General features: G+C 33.6%; 3 protein-coding genes and 1 long non-coding RNA gene across 4 annotated transcripts; 2 read left to right on the forward strand and 2 right to left on the reverse strand.

Annotated features, from left to right (window-relative positions):
• Window positions 1-245: 245 nt before the first annotated feature.
• On the forward strand, window positions 246-3,203 carry LOC118059550 (zinc finger protein MAGPIE). The gene is made up of 3 exons (XM_035072432.2): window positions 246-694; window positions 898-1,294; window positions 1,816-3,203. Exons 1-3 carry the CDS (start codon window positions 568-570, stop codon window positions 2,723-2,725), a joined length of 1,434 nt encoding a protein of 477 aa, XP_034928323.1. The 5' UTR covers window positions 246-567; the 3' UTR covers window positions 2,726-3,203.
• Window positions 3,204-8,343: 5,140 nt separating this feature from the next.
• LOC140955782 (uncharacterized) lies at window positions 8,344-9,338 on the forward strand. Its single transcript, XR_012170299.1, has 2 exons — window positions 8,344-8,854; window positions 8,956-9,338. It is a non-coding gene; the product is annotated as an uncharacterized lncRNA (long non-coding RNA).
• A 353-nt stretch (window positions 9,339-9,691) lies between these two features.
• Window positions 9,692-10,231, reverse strand: LOC118059551 (homeobox-leucine zipper protein ATHB-52). Its single transcript, XM_035072433.2, has one exon. It carries the CDS (start codon window positions 10,229-10,231, stop codon window positions 9,692-9,694), a length of 540 nt encoding a protein of 179 aa, XP_034928324.1.
• Window positions 10,232-15,802: 5,571 nt separating this feature from the next.
• Window positions 15,803-18,048, reverse strand: LOC118059552 (NAC domain-containing protein 73). The gene is made up of 3 exons (XM_035072434.2): window positions 17,578-18,048; window positions 17,299-17,488; window positions 15,803-16,728 (listed from the first exon to the last, which is right to left on the reverse strand). Exons 1-3 carry the CDS (start codon window positions 17,725-17,727, stop codon window positions 16,172-16,174), a joined length of 897 nt encoding a protein of 298 aa, XP_034928325.1. The 5' UTR covers window positions 17,728-18,048; the 3' UTR covers window positions 15,803-16,171.
• Between the last annotated feature and the right edge of the window lie 3,139 nt (window positions 18,049-21,187).

A 21,187-nucleotide genomic window follows, 5' to 3' on the forward strand; every position in this document is an offset into this window, starting at 1 on the left:
TAACCTAGGGTTCCATTCAAATGTTTGTGGGGTTCTTGGAAATAATCAACTCATATTTTATCATCCAATGCACAATTAATATTTAAACATGATAGATTAGAAAAATGAGAGACACAAAAAGCAAACAAATTATGTGATAATCATTCCTAATGGAAAAGGGCATGGAGATTTGCTTTCTCACACGCTCATCATATGTGTCATCATGCACCTTTATGTGTTTTTCATCTTCACTCTTCAAGCATCCTCTCTCCCTCCCTCCCTTCCTCTATGTCCCAACTTTAACTTTTCACCACCTCCCAAAAACATTTTTGATTATTCTATCCTAGCCTTGGCTAAAAAGCAAGTACTAAATAAAATGACTGCAGCAAGCATATTAGGGGTAGAAAGAGAAGGGGGGAGAGATCAAATCTTCCATATATCTTCTTATGTTGTTTAGGGTTGAGACTTGAAACCTCATAAGAAAGAACATTTTCTCCTGGTTCTTCTCTTAATCACAACTGTAGTTGCATAACTAGCTAGATTGAGTCATCTAAGTTGGTAAGAGAAAGGACAAGAAAAGCTTGAGATATGTCAGAGAACATCATGGCAGCAGAAGAAGCAATAACTAGTAGTTATAATGGTTCTGTCGAAAACCCTGTTGGTGGATCCAATCCCCCTGCTCTAAAGAAGAAGAGAAACCTCCCAGGAACTCCAGGCAAGCTAGCTAACTTGTCTATTTAATTTTCTTCCTTTTGAGTTTTTGTGCTAGTGTATTTATCATTATTCTTTCTTTATGTCTGCCTTTCTTCATTCCGTCTTTATGATCATGATCTTCTGTACGTATATTCAAAGTTATTCATGTCTAATCAAATTTTAAAGCCATAATATTCAAATGGGAATATCTGTTCTTCTATGCAGATCCTGAAGCTGAAGTCATAGCTTTATCGCCAAAAACTCTCATGGCCACCAACAGATTCTTGTGTGAAATATGTGGTAAAGGGTTTCAAAGGGATCAAAATCTACAACTCCATAGGAGAGGACACAACCTTCCATGGAAGCTGAAGCAAAGGACAAATAAAGAAGTAAGAAAGCGCGTTTATGTCTGCCCTGAAAAGACCTGTGTCCATCATCATCCCTCTAGGGCTCTTGGAGACTTAACAGGTATAAAGAAGCACTTTTGTAGGAAGCATGGTGAGAAGAAATGGAAGTGTGAAAAATGCTCAAAGAGATATGCTGTCCAGTCAGATTGGAAAGCACACTCAAAGACTTGTGGCACTAGGGAATACAAATGTGACTGTGGGACTCTATTTTCAAGGTATAATTTCTTTATTAGTAGAATTTACAATGATCGTGCTACTGAAATGATCTGTATGTTTGATATTATAGTAGTAGACAAGGGTTTTAAAGAAGAAATTAATCAAGGAGGATTAGCTAATTAATAAAGCATACTAGCATAGATGATAGGGCATCACTTTTTTTTCATGTCAGCAACAAGAACAACACTCGAACATGTCAAAGTAGAAACTATGTGAAGCATGAAAGTGATTTTTGTGGTTGAGATATCTTTGTCTGTGCAGCCCCCTTACTTTCTATCTCTCAAATTTGGAAAATAAAGAGAAAAGGAGTTATAGTGAGGACAAATAGATAGGTGGAAAGGCAATATCTTTCATTTCCATCATCAATTCTTACAATAGATGCCTATATTCATCTTTGAATTTAGTGCCTAATTAACCTTTTTAGTACCCTATTACTAGCTATGCAATACCAAGTTAATTTTTTTTATTATATAGTTTTAATCATCATTTAAGTTGATGTTCCAAATTTTTGATTGAGCAGGAGAGATAGCTTCATCACTCATAGGGCCTTCTGTGATGCCTTAGCAGAGGAAACAGCAAGAGTAAATGCAGTATCAAGCATCAGAAACTTAACTGCTGGCAACATCAGTTATCATCTAACGGGGAACCCATTAGGGCCTAACATGGAACAACATTTCTCTTCAATTTTCAAGCCAATTTCAAGCAATGATCACCACACAAGACAAGGAGGACTTTCCTTGTGGATGAACCAAGGAGGAGTACCCCATGTCAGTGAAGCAATGGCCAATAATATTCAAGAGATTCATCAAATTGGCGCTCTGACTAGTTCAGGAGCTATCTTTGGAGACCCTCTTGCTGTTTCATGTTCAAGTACTCCACCATCTGATCATTATCAGTTAAATTGGCCAGTGTTTGGAAACAAGATCTCTTCAAATAATGCTCACGAGGAGCTGACAAGCACTTTGGTACTTCCTTTAAGCAATGTTAAGGAAGTAGCTGCCGCAAGTCAGCTAGGAAGTGTTCCTTCATTGTACAGTACGCAGCAACAACAATCCCATCAAACAACTTCAGCAAATATGTCAGCCACTGCTTTGCTGCAAAAAGCTACTCAGATTGGTGCAACCTCAACAGATCCATCATTCCTTGGGAGTTTTGGGCTAAAGAGCTTCACTACTAAAGCTCAAGATGGGAACAACAAGTTCTGTGGACTGTATGGTTCGAGCCCTATAAGCACTAATCCAGCAATTGATATGGAAAACTCAGGAAATGATGAGATTTCCACTTTGAATCAGCTTCAAATGTATTCTGCTAAAAGGCAGAAAATATTTCAAAGTGATCAAGATGGCCCTGCAGGAGGGCAAACTAGAGACTTTCTTGGTGTTGGTGTACAAGCCATATGCCACCCATCGTCTATCAATGGATGGATTTAAATTTCATGGGGTTGCATATTTTGACAATAAAGTGGAGGAATCTAAAGAGAAATATTAAAACATTTGAGAATTTAGTATCGGGAAACTTTGCAGCAAGGAAAAGGTGGCATTCATGAGTGCTTGATGGAGGGCTAAAAGGTTATAATTAGAAAACTATTGAAGAGTACTAGTTGTTGAAGGATTTAGAGATCCATGCATATTCTGCTGAACCCTAAAAGCTGACCCCTCTTCAATTTTTTTAGAAAAGGAAGGTGGGGTGTGGTGGTGGGAGCAAAGCAGAGAGGACTACAGCACCTTTTGAGCTCCATTATTGCTTTGCACCACTGTTGTGAGGGTATTTCCAGTGGCAAAAGGCTTCATAATTTCTAGTAAAAGTAGGGTTTATTTAGTTAGCCTATTGTTTAAATAAATTAATATATAGCTTTTCTATCAACAATCTATGCATAAATATTGTATTATAGTATTACAAGATTAATTATCTATGATTTCAAGCAGAGATTAGAGGGAATCACATTACAATTTTCATATTGTCCCCACCATAGATATAGCTAGTTCTCTCTTTGTTTTTTTTTTTCCTTTTTGGTAGGATGATTTTCAAAGACTTTGATTTTTTTTGCATTTCAACAAAAAAAAGTATTCATTAAAAAAAATTATTTTGTCCCAAAATCAAATTGGAAAAAGTTAATGATCTATTTGTTAGATAAATTTGTAATTTTACTATCAGATTGATTTCCATCAATGAAAGGTTACGTAAAATATTGTTGAAATAATTTGTAATTTAAATTAAAAGAATCTACCAATCCGATTTTAATTATATTTATATTTTTAATATTTTTGAAAAATATAACCATGTTAATATATATGTGATTTTTCAGTGAGTATTTCCTCAATAAAAACTAATTAACCAATAGAGGACCAAAACATCTTTTACTATAGATTAATTGATTAATGGATTACTATATTCTTAATCATTCGCTTAGCTTCCTTAATTGTGGTTCAAAAGAATTTAGGAGTACATGATAATGACATAAAAAAAGTCAAAAGAAAAGGGAGGAAAAGAGAGTTAAAGAGAAAAGAAAACATATTCTTACAACCCCCCGCCCCCTCTCTTTTTATTTTACTAACTTTATTATTGATATGATAGAATGAACATGGCTTTCTGTGCCATTCATTCAAAATTATGAAATTCAGTTAAAGTCATTTGTTACATGTTTTATAGATTAATTTAAGTTAATTCTAACTAATTTAAAATAATATTGTTTTGATTTTTTTTTAAAATTAAACAGGATTTTAACCAAGTCAATTGAATCGCAAGTTAATTCATCGCATTCTCATCTAATTTGATTTGATAATGACCTGAACTAAGATTAAATCAACAAGTTATTATATTAAATAATTACATCAAACCATTTTTTGAAATATTACACATACAAGTCGTGCAAATTAAATGATAAGTATTTCTCAGTTTCAAATTTTAGTTTTTAATGTAACAAACAGCTTGGTATATATGATTCAAAGATGGTTAAAATGTCAAAAATAAAGTGAAATATTGCCATCTATTACATATAAGATATGGAATATTTGATGTATGCGTTATAATTCTAGCCTTTTGTGCTAGCTAGTGCCAAAAACATAATGGAGTTTTGTTTCTAGCCAGGCTAAAAAAACGACTTGCAGTGGACCATATGAGATAAGGTTTGATTTCTGGCTTATTATGTAGCAAGCAAGAAAATTTGTATGGAGAAAATAATATTCTTCATGTATGCTGACAATAATTTTGCCCCACCTCTCTGAAAAAAATATTCAAATGTTTCTACAAGCAATACCTCAATTTTTGTATGTAATGCTAAGACTAAAAACATATTTTTCATTATCTCAATTAATGTAAGGAAACGGAAAATAAAAACAATATCGATTCAATTTCAAAAAGGAAAGGATATTGTTGAATTTCTTGAACGTTCTTCTTGTCTAAATTTTATTCTTCTGTTAAAAGTTTATAATTATCAGTGTAATTAGACAAAGCAAAAATAATTCTCATCCACCCTGTAGCTATGTACTTCCGTCTTGAGGAAGTTTTTTTTTTCCAACATGAATCTGGATCAAATTACACACACACAAATAAACCGTTTAATTAGAGAGATAAAATAAAAATATAAAAATAAATAGAATTTTAAAATAAATTTTTATTTTAAAAAAAATAAAATAATATTTCCTCTTTATCTTATGATTTTATTTTTCGCCTTTTCATCAACCATCGTCAATGAAGAGGATGTTTAGAAATATGATAACATTTGTTTTTTAAAGTATTTTTTATTTAAATTTTTTTAAATAATATTTTTATTATTTTTTTTAAATTATTTTTAATACCATCCCATCAAAATAATTTAAAAATATTAATTTTAAATAAAATAAATTATTTTAAAAAATATTGTTCCAAACGGGCTCCTAAATATAAGGCAATTGGGCTAGACAACTCAAATTCTTGTACTAATAGCACTTTACATGGCCGAGGACCAACTAGAATTTTCAAACCCCTATCAACTCTAAGCCCAAAGCCAATCAACCACTCCCAAAAACCCAAGAAGAACAACCAACTACCTTAACCTTGAGCTGTAGTTATAAAACCTAATCTGAAATCAATCCGAGACATGACTTGAATTATGAATTAAGATAGTCGATTTTAATTATTTTTTTTAAAAAATAAAATAATATTATTTTAAAATAAAAAAATTAAAAAAAATAACAATTTTACATTTAGGTTTTGACCAAGTCAACGAATCAACCCAATTTTTTAATTAGATCAAACTAGATAAGTAGTCATCGCTACGTCGCAAGCCAGACCAAACTTTTTTCAACACTAAAAAATGATACTTAAATGAAAAAAATCTAAAATAACCCGGATTAAATTAACTAAAAATTTAACCCGGGATATAAGACTAAAAAAATCCACAAAAAAATTGAAAAGTTAAAGGTCTAATGTCAAAGATGAAAAAAAAAAACATCAAAAAATATAATAATAAAAAAAAATCGAGTCAACTCAGAGTAACTTAACAAACTAACAATTCATGATATGATATCAGGATATATATATATATATATATATATATATATATATATATATGACCTACTAATTAAACCAAAGTTCAATAAAAAAAAAAAAAACTGTGAGCCAACTAGGTCAATTTGTTTCTTGGACTAAATGTTTTGATACTTTTGTGTAATCTTGGATGTGTAGGGGTAAAACAGCCTCCATATTATTGCTGGTATGTCAATTGGAGGATTGAAAAATTATAAAGCTCCCATTTTTTGTATTTATGGATTTATATGTGAAAGAGAGCTGGGAGACAGTGGAATATCATCTATCAATCCGGTTTCTTAATACTTTGGGAGATTCAGCCTTCGATCTCTCTTTTTTCTGACAATATTTAGGCTCGGACAATTATTGATTAGTTTCCCCGCCACATATCATTGTGTAAAGCGAAGTGAGGTGTACTAATAATTAATTGCATGATTGTACGAGGGTAGCACCGCACCCTATAGATCAGTTTGCAGGGGAAATCAATACTAAAACTTTCTAAGGGAGCGTTGCACTCTTAGTCAACAACTAGACCAGAATGTTGAGGAGAGAGTCTACTCCTGGATCTGAGTCTAATGTTTGGGGAGGATTATTGTGCTGAAGTTCTTTATTTGAACGTTCTGTGATTTGGCAAGCATTCAAGTGGACCATTCTTCAAAAATATATTTAATCTCTAAGCACATTTACATATTGTTGACCCATAGTTTAGGAAGTCGGAGGTTCAGTTGCTCCATCTGAAGCGATTTTACTAATTTTTTTTCTCTTTGGAGTGTTTGGCTGCGTAGCAAAGAAATTTAAAAGTTAGTGCCTAAGCAGCAGGATTATGATGCAAAATAGGTGCTGTAAGTTTAAAGAGAAAAAACAATGAGACTAACAGCCTATCTCTTCATCTTTCAAAGTTTTCTCGTGATCGGGTTTGGTACTTATTAATTGGTGGCAGACCCTTTGAAACACTAGTTGTTACTTTACTGCTTTTATTCTTAAATCTTGATCAGGGGTGCTGCCTCTTGCTCTTGGGAGAAGCACTGCAGCGACGTGAAATTTGAGATTTCATGTGTCACTGGAGGCCCCTACCTCTTTATTACTCTTATTTGTATCCATCTCTCTCTATTTCTCCCATTCATAATGGAGCATAGTATTTAGTCAATTCCTGATGTCAAGAGGGACATTTGGATCTCATAGACGCACCATCTACAGCTCAGTGTTTAGCTGTTCGATTCTTTTTTCTTTTTTTTCAAAGAGAACAGGAATCAGGAACATGCATCCATATAATGCTTGAGTTTTTATCCTCATGTTTGCTTTAGTTTAGTATTGAGGACCAGTATGATTTAATCCTGCTTCGCAACGATTTTCAGACTGGTTAGTTCTTGGGACGTGTAAAATGTTTTGTGCTTTTAGAATTTTATTGCCTAGTTTTTAGTTTGACTTCGTCCCTCTTTCATGATGGAAAAGGATTAAATTGTTACTTTCCTTTATGCCTATTTCATATCAAATCAATTATTGGGTTTGATTTTTTGGTTGCTTGAAACTTGAAAGTAGGGCTGTAGTATGTGAACTTATCTGTTTCTTGAATTGAAAGTTTCGGTATTTTTTATTGAGGCTGTAAATGTTTCGTGTTTGGATTGTTGGTTTATGGAGGTGTAAGAATTTGTGTTTATTGTAGACGGTTTGTGTGTTAAAGCCTGTTGCTTTGTAGATTAACTTGCTCTAGGTTGGAAACAACGAGTTATCGATTCTGGGGTCGGGATAAGCAACTCTCAAGTGGTGAATATAAGCTTGTTGCTTGTATAGTTCAAGCTTGATCTGAGCGGGAAAGAATGATTTATTAACTCCCTGGCTGGGGTAAAATTCTTAAAGGGTCATTCCTACAACCTTGTACATGCAGATGCTCACAGACATATGCATATACCTGGGCTGTCTGTGTGCCTGTGCACGAGCAAGCATGCCTGTCATGTTAATTTGCAGTTCCCAGTTAGCATCAGATTCTTTCGGTACTGTACAGGATGTTCACTCCATGTGTTTTGGATTGATTAGAATGTAGCTGGTGGTGGGTACTTTGGTCTTGAAAGTTAGGATTTCAGACTTGGCACTCTACAAGCACAACTAAGACAAATTTAATTTATGGAGAATTAGGAGCATTAATAGCAAGATGACATCTTCTGCCCCACTGTCTATTTATTGTAAGGAAATGTTGTGAATGATGAGGATACAACCCAAATGGACGATCTGTGTTCATCGTTGGGAATGTTAGAATAATTCAAAGTATTTTTTTCCTTCACGTGAAAACTTGGTAGACTTATCTGACTATTATTAGTGTTGAATTCTTCATATTGGCGATTGTTTTGCTACTTGAACTAGCAATATCTTGAAAGCTTGAACTTCTAATCTAACACAAGAGTTGTGTTCCCACAAGTAACGCCCACCACTATGGACAAATTATATTATTTGATTGGCAGTGTTTTATGGATGGTCATTGCTAATTAATTTGAGATTCTTGCTTGTATTTTATTATTCAGAACTACAGTAGGTGATATCAGCCAGTCTTTTCAAGATCATTTTGTGTCTGGGAATCAGGATATGTGTTGCTTAATTTCTGCTAAGGGTTCTTGCCTTTGGTCTGGTATGATCCATTTCCTGAACAACACGCAGCACCTTGTAATCTTGAGCTTCTCTGCGTCGCTTATTGATGGTCATTGCTAGTTGATCTGTGATTTCTGCTTGTATAAATTATTTAGTGGTGGAATAGGATAATTTAGCATTAACCTGATGTTTTCAACGAGTCTTGTCAATTCCCCTTCTTGTCAGATGATTGGGACATGTTCTTGTTTTTTAGTTCAGGGTTCATGCTCTGGTCACTTTTTAACTTTCAACGAATAATAACACGAAATAGGAGTGAGTGTTTGTCATCTGTAATCTTTATCTTCCTCGGAAAGGGGCCTCTACTTCTCCTTCAAATTTAGAATTCTGAGTAATTTTTCATAGTTATTTTTGTTCGACACTTGTGTGTTCCTCTACACCTTATTAGAAGTTTGAGTTGGACTGTCCTTATTTAGGTCAGTTTTCGACTTGCTTGAGCTGAATCTTGCTACGGATTTTTGTTTGTCGAGTTTGCCTTTGATTGGTGATGTAACTTAATTTCTTACTCGAACTGCAGAACAACTTGCTGCAGTGTGAAGCAAGTGCACTGCTTATGTCAAACTGATTGGACTTTGTTATGTCTCTATACAAGTGCTGAAGGAAGAAATTAAACATGCGGGACCCTATTTGACTCAGACAATTAGCAATTATGGACACCTCCAGTTGGCCAAGTTTTTCAATTCAAGATTCCAGGCCATCAGAATGTGAAGTGCATGCATATACTCAAATCCTGTCATGAAGGAAATAAGCCCGGCCACTAATCATGAAGGAAATGGGCGTTTTATATATGTATGTATGTATGTATGTATGTATCAGTTGAAGAAAACAGGTACTTCAACCTGTACTTTCAGTTGAACTTGAAGATTTTGTCTTAAGCTGCAATCTGTGATGTGTTTGAAATCTTGTGCCTCCATTCTTAGTTCTGTAAAATTACAGAATTCCCACTTGGTCTCATCTGAATTGCTAGTCTGCATCCCTCAGGAAAAAAAAAAACTGTTTTTGCTTAATTCTCTGCTTTGTTTGCTTTTTGGCATGTCACTGGAGTAAAAATTGCATGGTTGGGAATCTAATTGTACTCGCTAGTGGAACAATTCATATTTTCTTACTGGTAATCTACTTGTCTTAAGCTTCAACATTGAATAAAATTTCTTGGCTTGACCATGAAATACAAACAACCTAATTTTAGCAGGAAGAACTTCAAAAGTTCTAAATTCTACTGTCATCATTTGTTTCATGATCGAGTATCCTCTGATTCAGCTAAGAGGCCATAACTGAGTGCCAGAGCCTGTCAAACAAGTATATAGCTCTTCTACAGGAAAGATTTCATCATTTCCAGCATCTCTCCAGTTACAGATCATGTTTCCTGGAGAGGTTGAGTTTGCCTGCTCATCGCTATATCCTGAAACAGAAGCGACAGCTGAAGCAGATGTGGTTGATCCAAAAGGTATCATTTGCTGAACCTTGTTCAGCTCATATTTAAGCTGGCTAACTTGCTTCTCGAGCCTGGTGTTTTCTGTCATTACATTACCTAGCTCTAGCTGGACATTCTTGTAGTCATGCTCCATGGCGTTATTTTTGTTTCTGGCTCTTCTATTTTGATACCATATTTCAACTTGTCTTGATGTCAGGCCTAGCTGGCTGGCAAGCTCGATCTTGAGTTCTGCTTTCAGCGTCTGGTTGGCATTGAAACTTGTTTCCAGGAGCCTAAGTTGGTCTCTAGCAAGCCTTTTCTTTCTGGGTTTCAGAGCATGGTTGCCATGGCTTTGCGATTGGTGGTGTAAATGGGAATTCATGTCTTTAGGTGTTTCTGGACAGTGTAGCTGAAGAAAGGAATGTCACAAGAGGCTAATTGGATAGGAAGGACAATCTGAGTCCATTTTATAGGCTTCTTGGGGACAGTGCTTCTTGTACATTTAAGGAGTTGGTCCCACAAGTGCAAGTACTGATAGGCAATTCTGCTCAGAGGGTCAAGTTTGATGGGCCAAAAAGATGGCTGCTCCGGCTCTTGTGCTCTTGTGGGGAATGGTGTTTTTCAAACAGTAGAATATCACTTTCTTTAGCGACTAGCGTAAAAAAAATTGGCGAAATTACATGCATAGTTTTTAGATCCGGTTTGGATTCCGGGCTTTAACCGGGTCACCAGGTCAAGTCGTTTGGATAAATTTTTTTAAAAAAAATTAAAATGATATCGTTTTAATAAAAAATAATAATAATAATCAACGGGTTATAACCAGATTTTTAACTGGATCTTGCTAGGTTAATCAGATCGCTGGGTCACACTAGGTTTTTTTTTTCCTTATTTTTTCTTCAACTCAGCTCAATTTCAGTTCTGGATTGGTCGGATCCCGAGTCGACCTACCGAGCCAAACTAGGTTTTAAAACTATAATTACATATATAATTTTTAAATATATAACAATATAGTTATCGCATTTTAAAAATGTGATATGACTAAAAAAAAATTTCAAACAGTATTATTTTATTAAATATTTATATTTCCTGTGATAATTTTTTTTTTTAAAAAAAAAAACCAATCTCTTCATTCAGCAGATCAATAGTAACTGCAACTGCTAGACAAAGAGATTGTTCTCTTGACTGGTCTCTGATAGCCTTGCTAGTATTGATCCATCAAAATTTTCTTCTTGAATAACTCTGCATTTAAAAAACTCCTGATAGACTTAATAGTCATCATGTATGATATGAGTTCATATTTCTTACAATTTCTAGAAAATTATCTCTTCAATGGTCCGTGGAACAGCTTCTTTGAACAAGTGATGGTGACAAAACATCCCGTTTCACTTGACAACACATAAAGAGTATCTGTCTACAGCTTCATCACGAATTAGGAGTCTGGACTTGAAGAGTATCTCTTTACTCCAACTTATTTTATAGGGTTAATGGCCAGCTCTCTACATTTTATTTCAAAAAAGAAGAGGAAAAGCCATTTAGTGATAGCCATGCACTATCTAGCCAACAAAGGGTTGTCCTAGCCGTGAGTCACAGTCACCTTGTCCAAATTTTCCAAAGAGTCTGGGTCTCTGCATCCTATGGCCTATTATCCTGAGTTTCGGTTCAACATAAGTTCGGGAAAAAAATCACCAAGAAAATGAATTATTTTTGGATATGGAAAATAAGCTAATGTTGATTATGAACTGGAAAACACTTTTTATTTTTATATTATCCTTTTTTAAATGATAAGATTAGTATAATCTAATATCTTTTCTGTAACATAATTCTAGATAATATCTTCAAGATTTTCTTAACTTTGAGTCCTACCTCTATATCAGTTTTCTGCCTCGACGGTTTTATGCCTTTTCATGCTGTTAAGCTATGTAGTTTTCTGAGGCTCTGGCAGATGCCAACTATTTCTCTAAACTATGATCCACCTGCAGAACATTTTCATGTGTCTCACCTTACATCTAGAGTTGTTGTGTCCAGTTTGCAGGGTCCTGCACTCCATCATGCCAAGAAGCTGATTGATGAAGCCTTACCTTGCAATGCTGCTCGATTGAAAAGAAGATTCATGAGCAGTTGGAAACCAGTGAGGAATTCAAAACTGAATTCCAAAATTAATGAAGATGCTGTAAATTACTTGAATAAGGTCTCTGAATATTACAAGAGCTGTATAACTGATCTGGGGAGGAAATGCTGCTCATTGGAGGGGTTATTCTAGTTCACTTGGAATGCTGGATTCTGCAGAGCAGGAATCTTGGAATGGAAACGAAAATATGAAGAGACATGGAATAAGGAAAAGAGTTGAAGACCGGGTTAATGACGTGGCCTGAAACTAGATTAATTAGGATTGAAAGGAAAATCAAGAAAGGGTTGAACGAAAAAGGCTTGAGAAAAAACCCTAAACGTCGTAGAAAATATGCAAAAGAAGAGAAGAGAAGAAATCATAATACTTTGGTTGTAGAAACAGTAGTCTAGCTGTGTGTGGCTGCTAGTTTTATACATGTTTGGTATCTGTGTAAGAATTTTCATTGGATACGAGCTGTGTTGTAATTGTTGCACTACATAACAGAAACAATCTGCTCTCTGATCTTAACTTTTCATTAAATCCAAATCATATTAACACACAACTAGCATCCTGTAAAACTATAGAAGACGAAAGAGAGAAGAAGCCAAGGATTACAGACACTTGTCCTAAGAATAGGAAAATGCTTAGGCTTAGCATGAGAGCAAAATTCAGGCACTTTGAATTTGGACTTGAAGGTCTGTATGTATAACCTTTTGTAATTTGCTGATTACTATCATATAGTAGCCTTTAATTTCAAGAAGCTTGCAGAAAACAGTTTTATGTCTTTTCACATTTATTTTGGATGCTTCATCTGCATATGCAGGCTGCTCAAGAAGACATGGAGATATGATTTGGAATCATCAGCTCTGAGGATTAAAGTCAAGGACTTGTCTTATAAGTAGTCAAATCTGCTGCTCGAGCATTGGAGAGGGAGGCTGAGATACTGATACAGGACAGAACCCAATTGAAGCAGAAGTACCTCACTGAGTTAAAAAGGTTTGAGGAAGCACATGAAAGGTGTAAAGTCTCGGAAGAGGAAGTTAAGGTGGCAAATAAGTTTGTTGAACCAGCACAATTAGAAGTGCTGGCTGCTGAAATTGCAAAAAGGGATGCTTCTCAGTTCACAATAGAAAGACTTGTCGAGATTGAAAATGCACAAAAGCAGATTGAAGTCTTGGAGAGACAAAAGGTGGATCTTACCAGTGAAGTCGACAGGCTGCGTGCATCAGAAGTTGATGCTATAACAAGAGTTCCTTTACTAGGAACACAATTTTTATGAAGGATTTCAAGTCAGATAAGATTGTTTTGAAGGTGAAAATCCAGACGCAATTTGACAAACGAGATTGATCTCATGATCTGATGAGAAAACTAACAGTTTCGAGCATCGCACTATGGCAGAGAGTCTGAAATAGAAACAATGAGTTTTAGAATTCAAAAAATATGCAAATCAAGCTTCTAACATGCCATGAATGAAAGAATATGGTTGGGATGGTTGGATATTGCAAGAAACAAAGTCAAAAACAAAGTCTAAGTTGTAGCAGAGTTAGATTTACAGCAGAATTGTGACAACAACATAGTTCATTTTCAACACAAATTATGACAGATTTAACCAGTCTTAAGGACAAAATAAATAAATAAGGAGTTAAGTAGCATAAAGACTTCTAATTAGCCTAAGAATTCTAAAGAAATTTGGTAGCTAAATAAAATAATAAATAAAATAGAACACAACTAAAATAGGAGCTCTACAACATTCTTTTCTTCTCTATTTTTGTTAATTTTCCAGCAATTATGAACTAATTTCTAATTTCGGATTAAGAGAAATACACGTCAACTCCATTAGCAAGTTGTAAGAAGTAACGTTATCATTGTAATTCTTTCATATTTAAGTATTTATTTTTCCTTGTTCAAAATTATGATATTAATTGTTAATCAAACTTATTGAATTGTTTTGAGATGGCATGTATGCTTTCTGGTTTTTTTTTTTCAATATGTAATTGTTGTTAAGATCTAGAGTAAGAAGCAAAAAAATTAATTTGATTGCTGCAACTCTTATCTTGATTTATTAAAGAAGAATAAACTAAGTTAAATTGTCAAGTTTTTGAATGTTTGCTTAGAATAAATGCACAGACTTAACTCCTAAGACTATTGTCGAGTGAATGAGAATTGCTTTTAATATTAAATTCGCTTGATGATAAGAAATTGATTAGAGAGCTTTGTGTAATTAATTTACTCATAATCTCATCGATTTCCCTCAGCTTTAATGGATATCAAATTAATTGATTGGCATGAAAGAATATTTTTATTTTCGTTAATGATCAACAGATTTATAGGAATGCATGTGTGGACTCTTGAATTGAATTAACGATATATCAATTTATTATTTTTATTTTCAAAATTTTGTTTCTTTAATTTTTTATTCAAATCCCTTTTTCCTTTTTATTTCAATATATTGTATAAAGATTAAACAAAATTTCTCTTAGATTCTACTTGATTTTCACTATCATACTATAAGTTTATTTTATTTGTAATAGTTAAGTCAGAATTATATTTTGCAGATTCTGACAACTAACCAAGGCTTATGCCAAGTTAACCGTGCTGAAGATGTTACACGTGCTTATTGAACTTGGTTTTGGTGTGGATTTGCTTTATCTAAAAAGCCCCAAGAAAAAAATATATATACTTCGTACAAAAGACTTATCCTAAAAAGAAAAATAAAAAAATCATCTTAACTCAAAAATTAATTTAAACTACTAGTAGTGAAGCTTTAATAAGAATGATTTCATATTATTCTCCAATGCATTTTTTTAAATGAAAATATTTTACATTTAAAACTTGGATGTATTGTCCTCCATTATAATACTTAGTTTTATTAATTTAATTATGTAAAATAAAATAGTGAGATTTGAACTTCTAAAAACCATTAAAAATTTAAAAATTTAAACTATTAAATGATGCTATAAGAGTAACATCAATTCACTCTCTTAACCAACTTTTTCACGGATTGACTTGACTATGTAAAATCAGAAGAAATCACAAATCACTGGACAAACTCCATGGTCATCTGTAGATGGCACTGAGATGGACCTATTGTTGAAGTTGGGCTGTTGAAGCCCTTTTACAAATGGTTTATGTATTTGTCTGTTAATCCTGTAGTAAGTCAGGTATGATGGGTGCCAATCAACTACTTAATTAAATTTACATGCTGGTGAAAACAGATCCCACTCGGAGTGTTCCTCCCTTGATCTCTTGGTGTAAGACAGTCAGGGTATAATGGATTAAGGTTTTTGTTTTTTTTACGCTCATTAGATTCCGGGTTACACACAGCGATCAGCCTCTCTTCCTTAAAGCTCTTCCTTTGCTAGTGTAATCGAATTGAAACTTTAGAACACTTGATAACCACCAAATTTTATCATCTAAGCTAGCCAGCACCGACCGGAAATTCCATCAATTTGGTAGAAGTTTTTCCATGATTTTCTCCTTGTTTCAAAATGGTGACTTGTAAAAACAGCAGCATTTTGTTTTTTTCCCCTTTGTGTTGATATAAATGGGTTTTATTAGATCAACTGAATTTCATCGGGTTAATATCTTGAACGGAGTTAACCATGTCAAAAACAAGCTAGAAATGCCTATTGGACTCTGCATAAGACTAATGGACTAGCTGTTCAACCAGTTACCATGATCAATCTAACAGTTTACATAATTTGTGAGGGCATAAACAAATAATCACAAGGCAGCATGGGAGAAAGGGAGCTGCATTCTTTCTTTCTTTTTTTTTCTTTTTTTTTTAAAAAAAAAAAAAAAAAAAGGGAGCTGCATTCTTATTTCGAGGAGTAATCATTACGAAGATTTTACAAAACAAAGTGCGCGCGCGTGTGGTTGAAGAATCATCGATCTTTGTACAGTTCCAAAGTTAACATTCTCTCATAGAAAAAGTGTTAGGACCCATGTGCATTTTACATCAATGTCACAGTGCAGTACAAAGCATGAATTACAAAAGAAGCTGTGGAAGAAGAAGAAGAAGAAAGGAATTAAAGTAGCCAAAAACTCCAATTCTCTAACCCCTGAAGAATCCAGCTCCTAGTTCTTAGCTAAAGAACCTTATTCTTCTCAATGTGTCCTGCCTTTTGGCCTCTCCTACGTTTTTATATATGTATATATTAATTTATTTCACCAAGGCTCAATGATTGCAGCCTTACTTTCCCATATCTTTATTTTTCAAGGGATAAGAGAAGATCCACCATGAAGTGCAAATTGGGGAAGTAGTTGTTGAGGAGGGTTAGGGTTTGTTGATCTATTTTGTCCACTTTGGTCAAAGGATATAAAGGAAGGATTATAGTAGTCGACAGGAGTGGTACTGTTCTTAAGGTTAGAGCCCTCATGTCCAGGACTACTCTGTACCTTCAATTTTGAAGGAGCAGGAACAGAATCCTTGATGAGTGAACCACATTGTCTAGGTTGTGTTTGGTAGAAAACTTTTGAAACAACAAGCTCTCCATCTTTCTCTTCTTCATTGTTTCCAAGATGGTATTGATGCATTACCCAATTTGTTTTCTCTGGCTTCCTTTGCTTTCCATAGTTGGTGTAAAGCACTAGTATCTTCTTATACCCTTTCACTTTTCCAACAACAACTGGCCTAGTCTTGCCAGTTTTGTGCCATCTAGTCTCACCACCTTCTGTGTCTGTGTGTACCTTTCTTCTCTTTCTTGTTCCAGTTGTGTATGCCTTTGATGGTCGATGGAAGAAGTGGCGAATTAGCCCATCTTTGCTCACTCCTGCATGGTGATCATTACAGTAGGCCAACAGGTCTTAATTCATACAACGTTAATACATGTTAAAAAAAGAAAGATTTTCATAAGCATGCATGAGGGAAAAGTCATTTTTGGGCCTAATAAGCTATAATATTACCATCATTGGAAAGCTAATCCTTCTAGCTAGGAATTATATATCTTGTATGTCTAGGGTTGGTTGGGGGGTTTCTTCATGTATAAAAGCAAATGCTAACAAATATATAAACGTTAGGTGGTGTGGGTTTCTTCTAGGATCTAATGGCAAATGCTATACCATAAAGTTTTTGGTTGGTGCTTCAAAGGAGAAGAGTAGGTGAAAGAAGGCATGGTGATCCTCATTGAATCTTAAGATCATGCATTTCTTATCTTCAAAAATGGCAACCTCTACATTGTTTTTCCCTACAGCATCGTGGGTTAGTTTCTCAAAACAACGCAAGGCCTCATGATAAATGGCCTCTTAAGTTGCATGCAAACACTCAACCATGTAAATCAAATTGGATGGTATATATTACGAACTAGCTAAAAACTGTTGTATCAGTATCCCTGGAATGTCACCTGGTAACTTTTCTGGGTGTGTATAGCAAATCCCATTCTCTCCATCAATTGTAGGGATGAACTCATCGATCAGAGGGTGAACCTTACACGTATCAGACTTCACCTTCCCCTCCAAATGCTCAAGCAGCTCTAGATCAGTCGGGTCAAACTTCACTCCGGCTGGTAGCCCAGGCAAGTCATGAATTCTTGCCTATGCAAACATTATATCATAAACTATTATAGTTAAGGTATTCCAAGCACACAAGTACTATACATGAAGCAAAAAGGAAAAAGAAAAACCTGGTCTTGGCATTTCATTTGGTGCCCACATGAAGGGCAACTCCTGATCAAACATTCTTTGTGTCTTTGAGCAATAACACTTGCGTTACAAGGTGGAGGTGAGCTTCTTTCAATTGTTTGCACATCGTTGCAGTCATTGCACCAAGTCATTTCCTTAGGTTTCCTCTTATGCCCACATATTCCACAACAGAAAGAAAGACCTCTCCCTCCTAGCCCTCTCCCTCCACTACTGCTACTCCAAAATAAACAAAGACCATGTATGATGTTAGAGAGAGAGACAAAGGGCTTCAAAGAAAAGAAGGAAAAAAGCAATTTGTCTCTTCTAAAGCATGTATTGTCTCTCTTCAAGACATGGTACTTAATCCTTAGGGTAGGAAAGGAATTGAATTCTCCTCCACTTTTGCATGAGAGAACACATGCACATTGCACGCTACCCTCTCGCCCTACCACCTCCTTGTCCTTTCTCAAGAGAGACAAAGCTACACCTAAAAAATCCAAATATAGTGTAATTTCTAAAAATATAGTAGTGATTTGTTGCAAAGAAAGGGAAAATTTTAGGGTTGCTTGGATCTTAAGTTTGGTTGTGCGTGCTCCTCATGGAAATTAATGGGATGCGTATGAAAACTTGTAGGACAATAAATGTAGTTTTAGGGTCTTTTTTACTCTGTTTCTAAAGGCACCATTGTTTTCTTGAAACAAGTTTAAGGATTAATAAAAAAGAAACAAAATCAAAGATTAATCATGGCTAGTTAGGGTTGAGTGGAGATGGGGCAATCTGATTTGTGAGTGCCATTTCACCACCTCTTGGAGAGGGAGAGATTTCAGCTCCAATGTCGACCTAGAGTGTGCACAAAGCTAATATATATACATATAAACTCCTTAAATATTGAAAAAATGAAGACGAAAAGAGATAAAATGGAGTAATAATTAATAAATATATTAACAGTCAATATTATCCAACCAAATATAATTATATTTCTTCACGTAGACTTCTCATGTAAAGCAAGAAACCTATCTATCACAGTAAACTGACAACCTCCCTCTCAGCTTCCATGGTTTTATTTAGCCCTTACCTACATGTGCACGACTCAAGAACAGTGTTCCATGTTTGCAAAAATGGTGTGTGTGTGTGTGTGGCTGAAATAAGTTGCCCAAATCTAAAGAAGGTTGAATTAAATAAATAAATAAAAAACCTAAGAAGTTAAAAGTTGAAAGTTGAGTTGTAAAAAAATCAAGTCCAGGTTAATTGGTCATCAATACGGGTCTTTTACTTAGATTAAATAGGGTTTTTTTTATTTTTTTAATATATATTGATTTAGATTTTAAATTGACCTACTAAGCCAGTTTGGATTTTATTATTTTTAATAGGTTTGTTTTAGGAGTGATTATTTTTAGTTTGATTTGGTTTGATTTTATCAAAAAAAAAAGTAACCAACCCAAAATTTTTAAAATAAAAAAAACAAAAACTGGTTCGAATCAACCATATTTGGTTCGGTTTTGTTTTTTAGGATAAAAACCAATTTAAACCGGTTTGGCTCTGTTTTTTTCTATTTGGCTAAGTTTTTTCCGGTTTTGGTTATTCGGTTCGGTTTTTCAGTTTGGGTTTAGTTTGGTTTTTTAATACAAAAACCGGTTCAAACCGGTTTTGCTCTTTTTTTTTTTGTTTGACTCGATTTTTTTGATTTAGCTCTGTTTTTTTTGTTTTGGTTCTGTTCTATTTTTTTAATTTCAGGTTTTAAAAATCAAAATCAAGCCGGTCAATTTTTTCAAAATTTTAATCGATTTTTTTCACGATTCAGTTTTTTTAATTATTATTTTTCTTATTTTTTTGGTTTGATCAGTTTTTCGAGTTTTTTGCTTACCCTAGTTTGCTTTGTTAGCTTACATGAATGTGTTTTTTTTTATTTTAATGGTATGCACAAAACAAAAGGGCGTGATATATATGTGAAATTTAAATACCACCTTTATCAATATTTCATAAGAAGATAATATTTAAAACAAGAATTGATTCCTTGAAAAAATGTATGGTTTTTTTTTCATAAGCCAAATATATACAATTAATTCTTTTTTGTAATCATATATAAATATGTATAACTTCGAATCAATATATTAACTAATAATTTCCAAAAGAAACTATATAACTATGTAATTAATTACTACATCCTTCGTTGAAAAATGCATCATATTAAAAAAGAAAAAGAAATCTTGCTGTATATCCATTCACTAATATATTTCCCCTTAATTGATTTGAAGAACAAAACGTGCATGCATCACGAGGTTGAGAGAGGTCATGGGAATTTGATCAGGGCCCTTTACGATGGTTTTTATTATATTTTAGCAATATTCATTGATTTTTTTATTTTATTTTATTTTATATAATTTTTTTGTGGGGGTTAAAAGGCAACACCTACCTTCATTTGGGAAAAGGAAACAAAGCATAAATACCATTGTACTGATATATCGTTGTCAGTGGGAAAAATAATAAAGTAAAAGAGAGGTACTTCACAAGTAGTAAGAATCCAGCAATATATATTTAATTTCTCCTTTGAATATGCTTAGTCCAAGTATCAAGGAATTGTGCTGCCCCACTCCGACCCACACTCTCTCTTTGTTAGTTTTATCTTATTTAAATTGATCGAGTTGTTCTTAAAATGATGGGTTTTTATTTAGTTTAACGTTGAATCTTGAACTTCCCTTTTATTAATTATTAGCATTCAAATCTTAAGACAGTTTAAGAAATATAACTTTTTTTATGAATCTTTTTTGTATTTCATCGGATCAGAAGAACATATTTAATTAATCTTAATCCATAAAAGCCGTTCCTAGATGGATGTTGGGTTATATTTTCAAGTAAAAAATATTTTAATTAAAACTTATCTTTTTAGTTTTTTTTTTTTTTATTATTATTATTAATTTATATTCTTAAGATCTTTATGAGATATTAATTATCACATGTGTGAGGGTCCGAAAAGAAAAAAAACAATGAGAAAATAAGAAATAAATTTTTTAAAAAAAATGAAAAAGTGAGCCCTCTATTACTCTTTTTTTAATTGTTTAACAGCTAGGCATCATCTTAATAGTTTTTCAAAACTATAATGGTAAAATTGAACATTCATCATACTATAAAAGTAGAAGTATATATATAAAAGCTATTAAACCTAATTAACAGGTTGATTTAATATAAGAATCGTATTATAAAGAAGGCGAGTTTAAAAAAAATTAAAGGGTTTTGACTAGATTATAGGTTAACTTGGATTTTTTATTATCTTGAATTAAGGACGTGTTTAGAAATGTGGTTACGGTTATTTTTTATAGTGTTTTTTATATTAAAATATATTAAAATAATATTTTTTTTATTTTTTAAAAAAATATTTTTAAGATCAGAAAATTAAAAAAATACAAAATATAAAAAAAATATTTTTTAATAAAAATAAATTTATATTTTTTAAAAATACAGATTAGTCTACGTTTTTCAAAGTCTTCCCTTAAGTCTTGGTCAATCTATTGGACTAGTTCGGGTTCATATCAATGGTTTATGACCATAAAAAATTGTGTTGGGTAAGCTATCTGGAACTATTCAAAGGCCCAAAACAAAGAAATGGCCTAAAGA

Source organism: Populus alba, chromosome 7 (assembly GCF_005239225.2).
Source record: "Populus alba chromosome 7, ASM523922v2, whole genome shotgun sequence".
Taxonomy (NCBI): Eukaryota; Viridiplantae; Streptophyta; class Magnoliopsida; order Malpighiales; family Salicaceae; genus Populus; species Populus alba.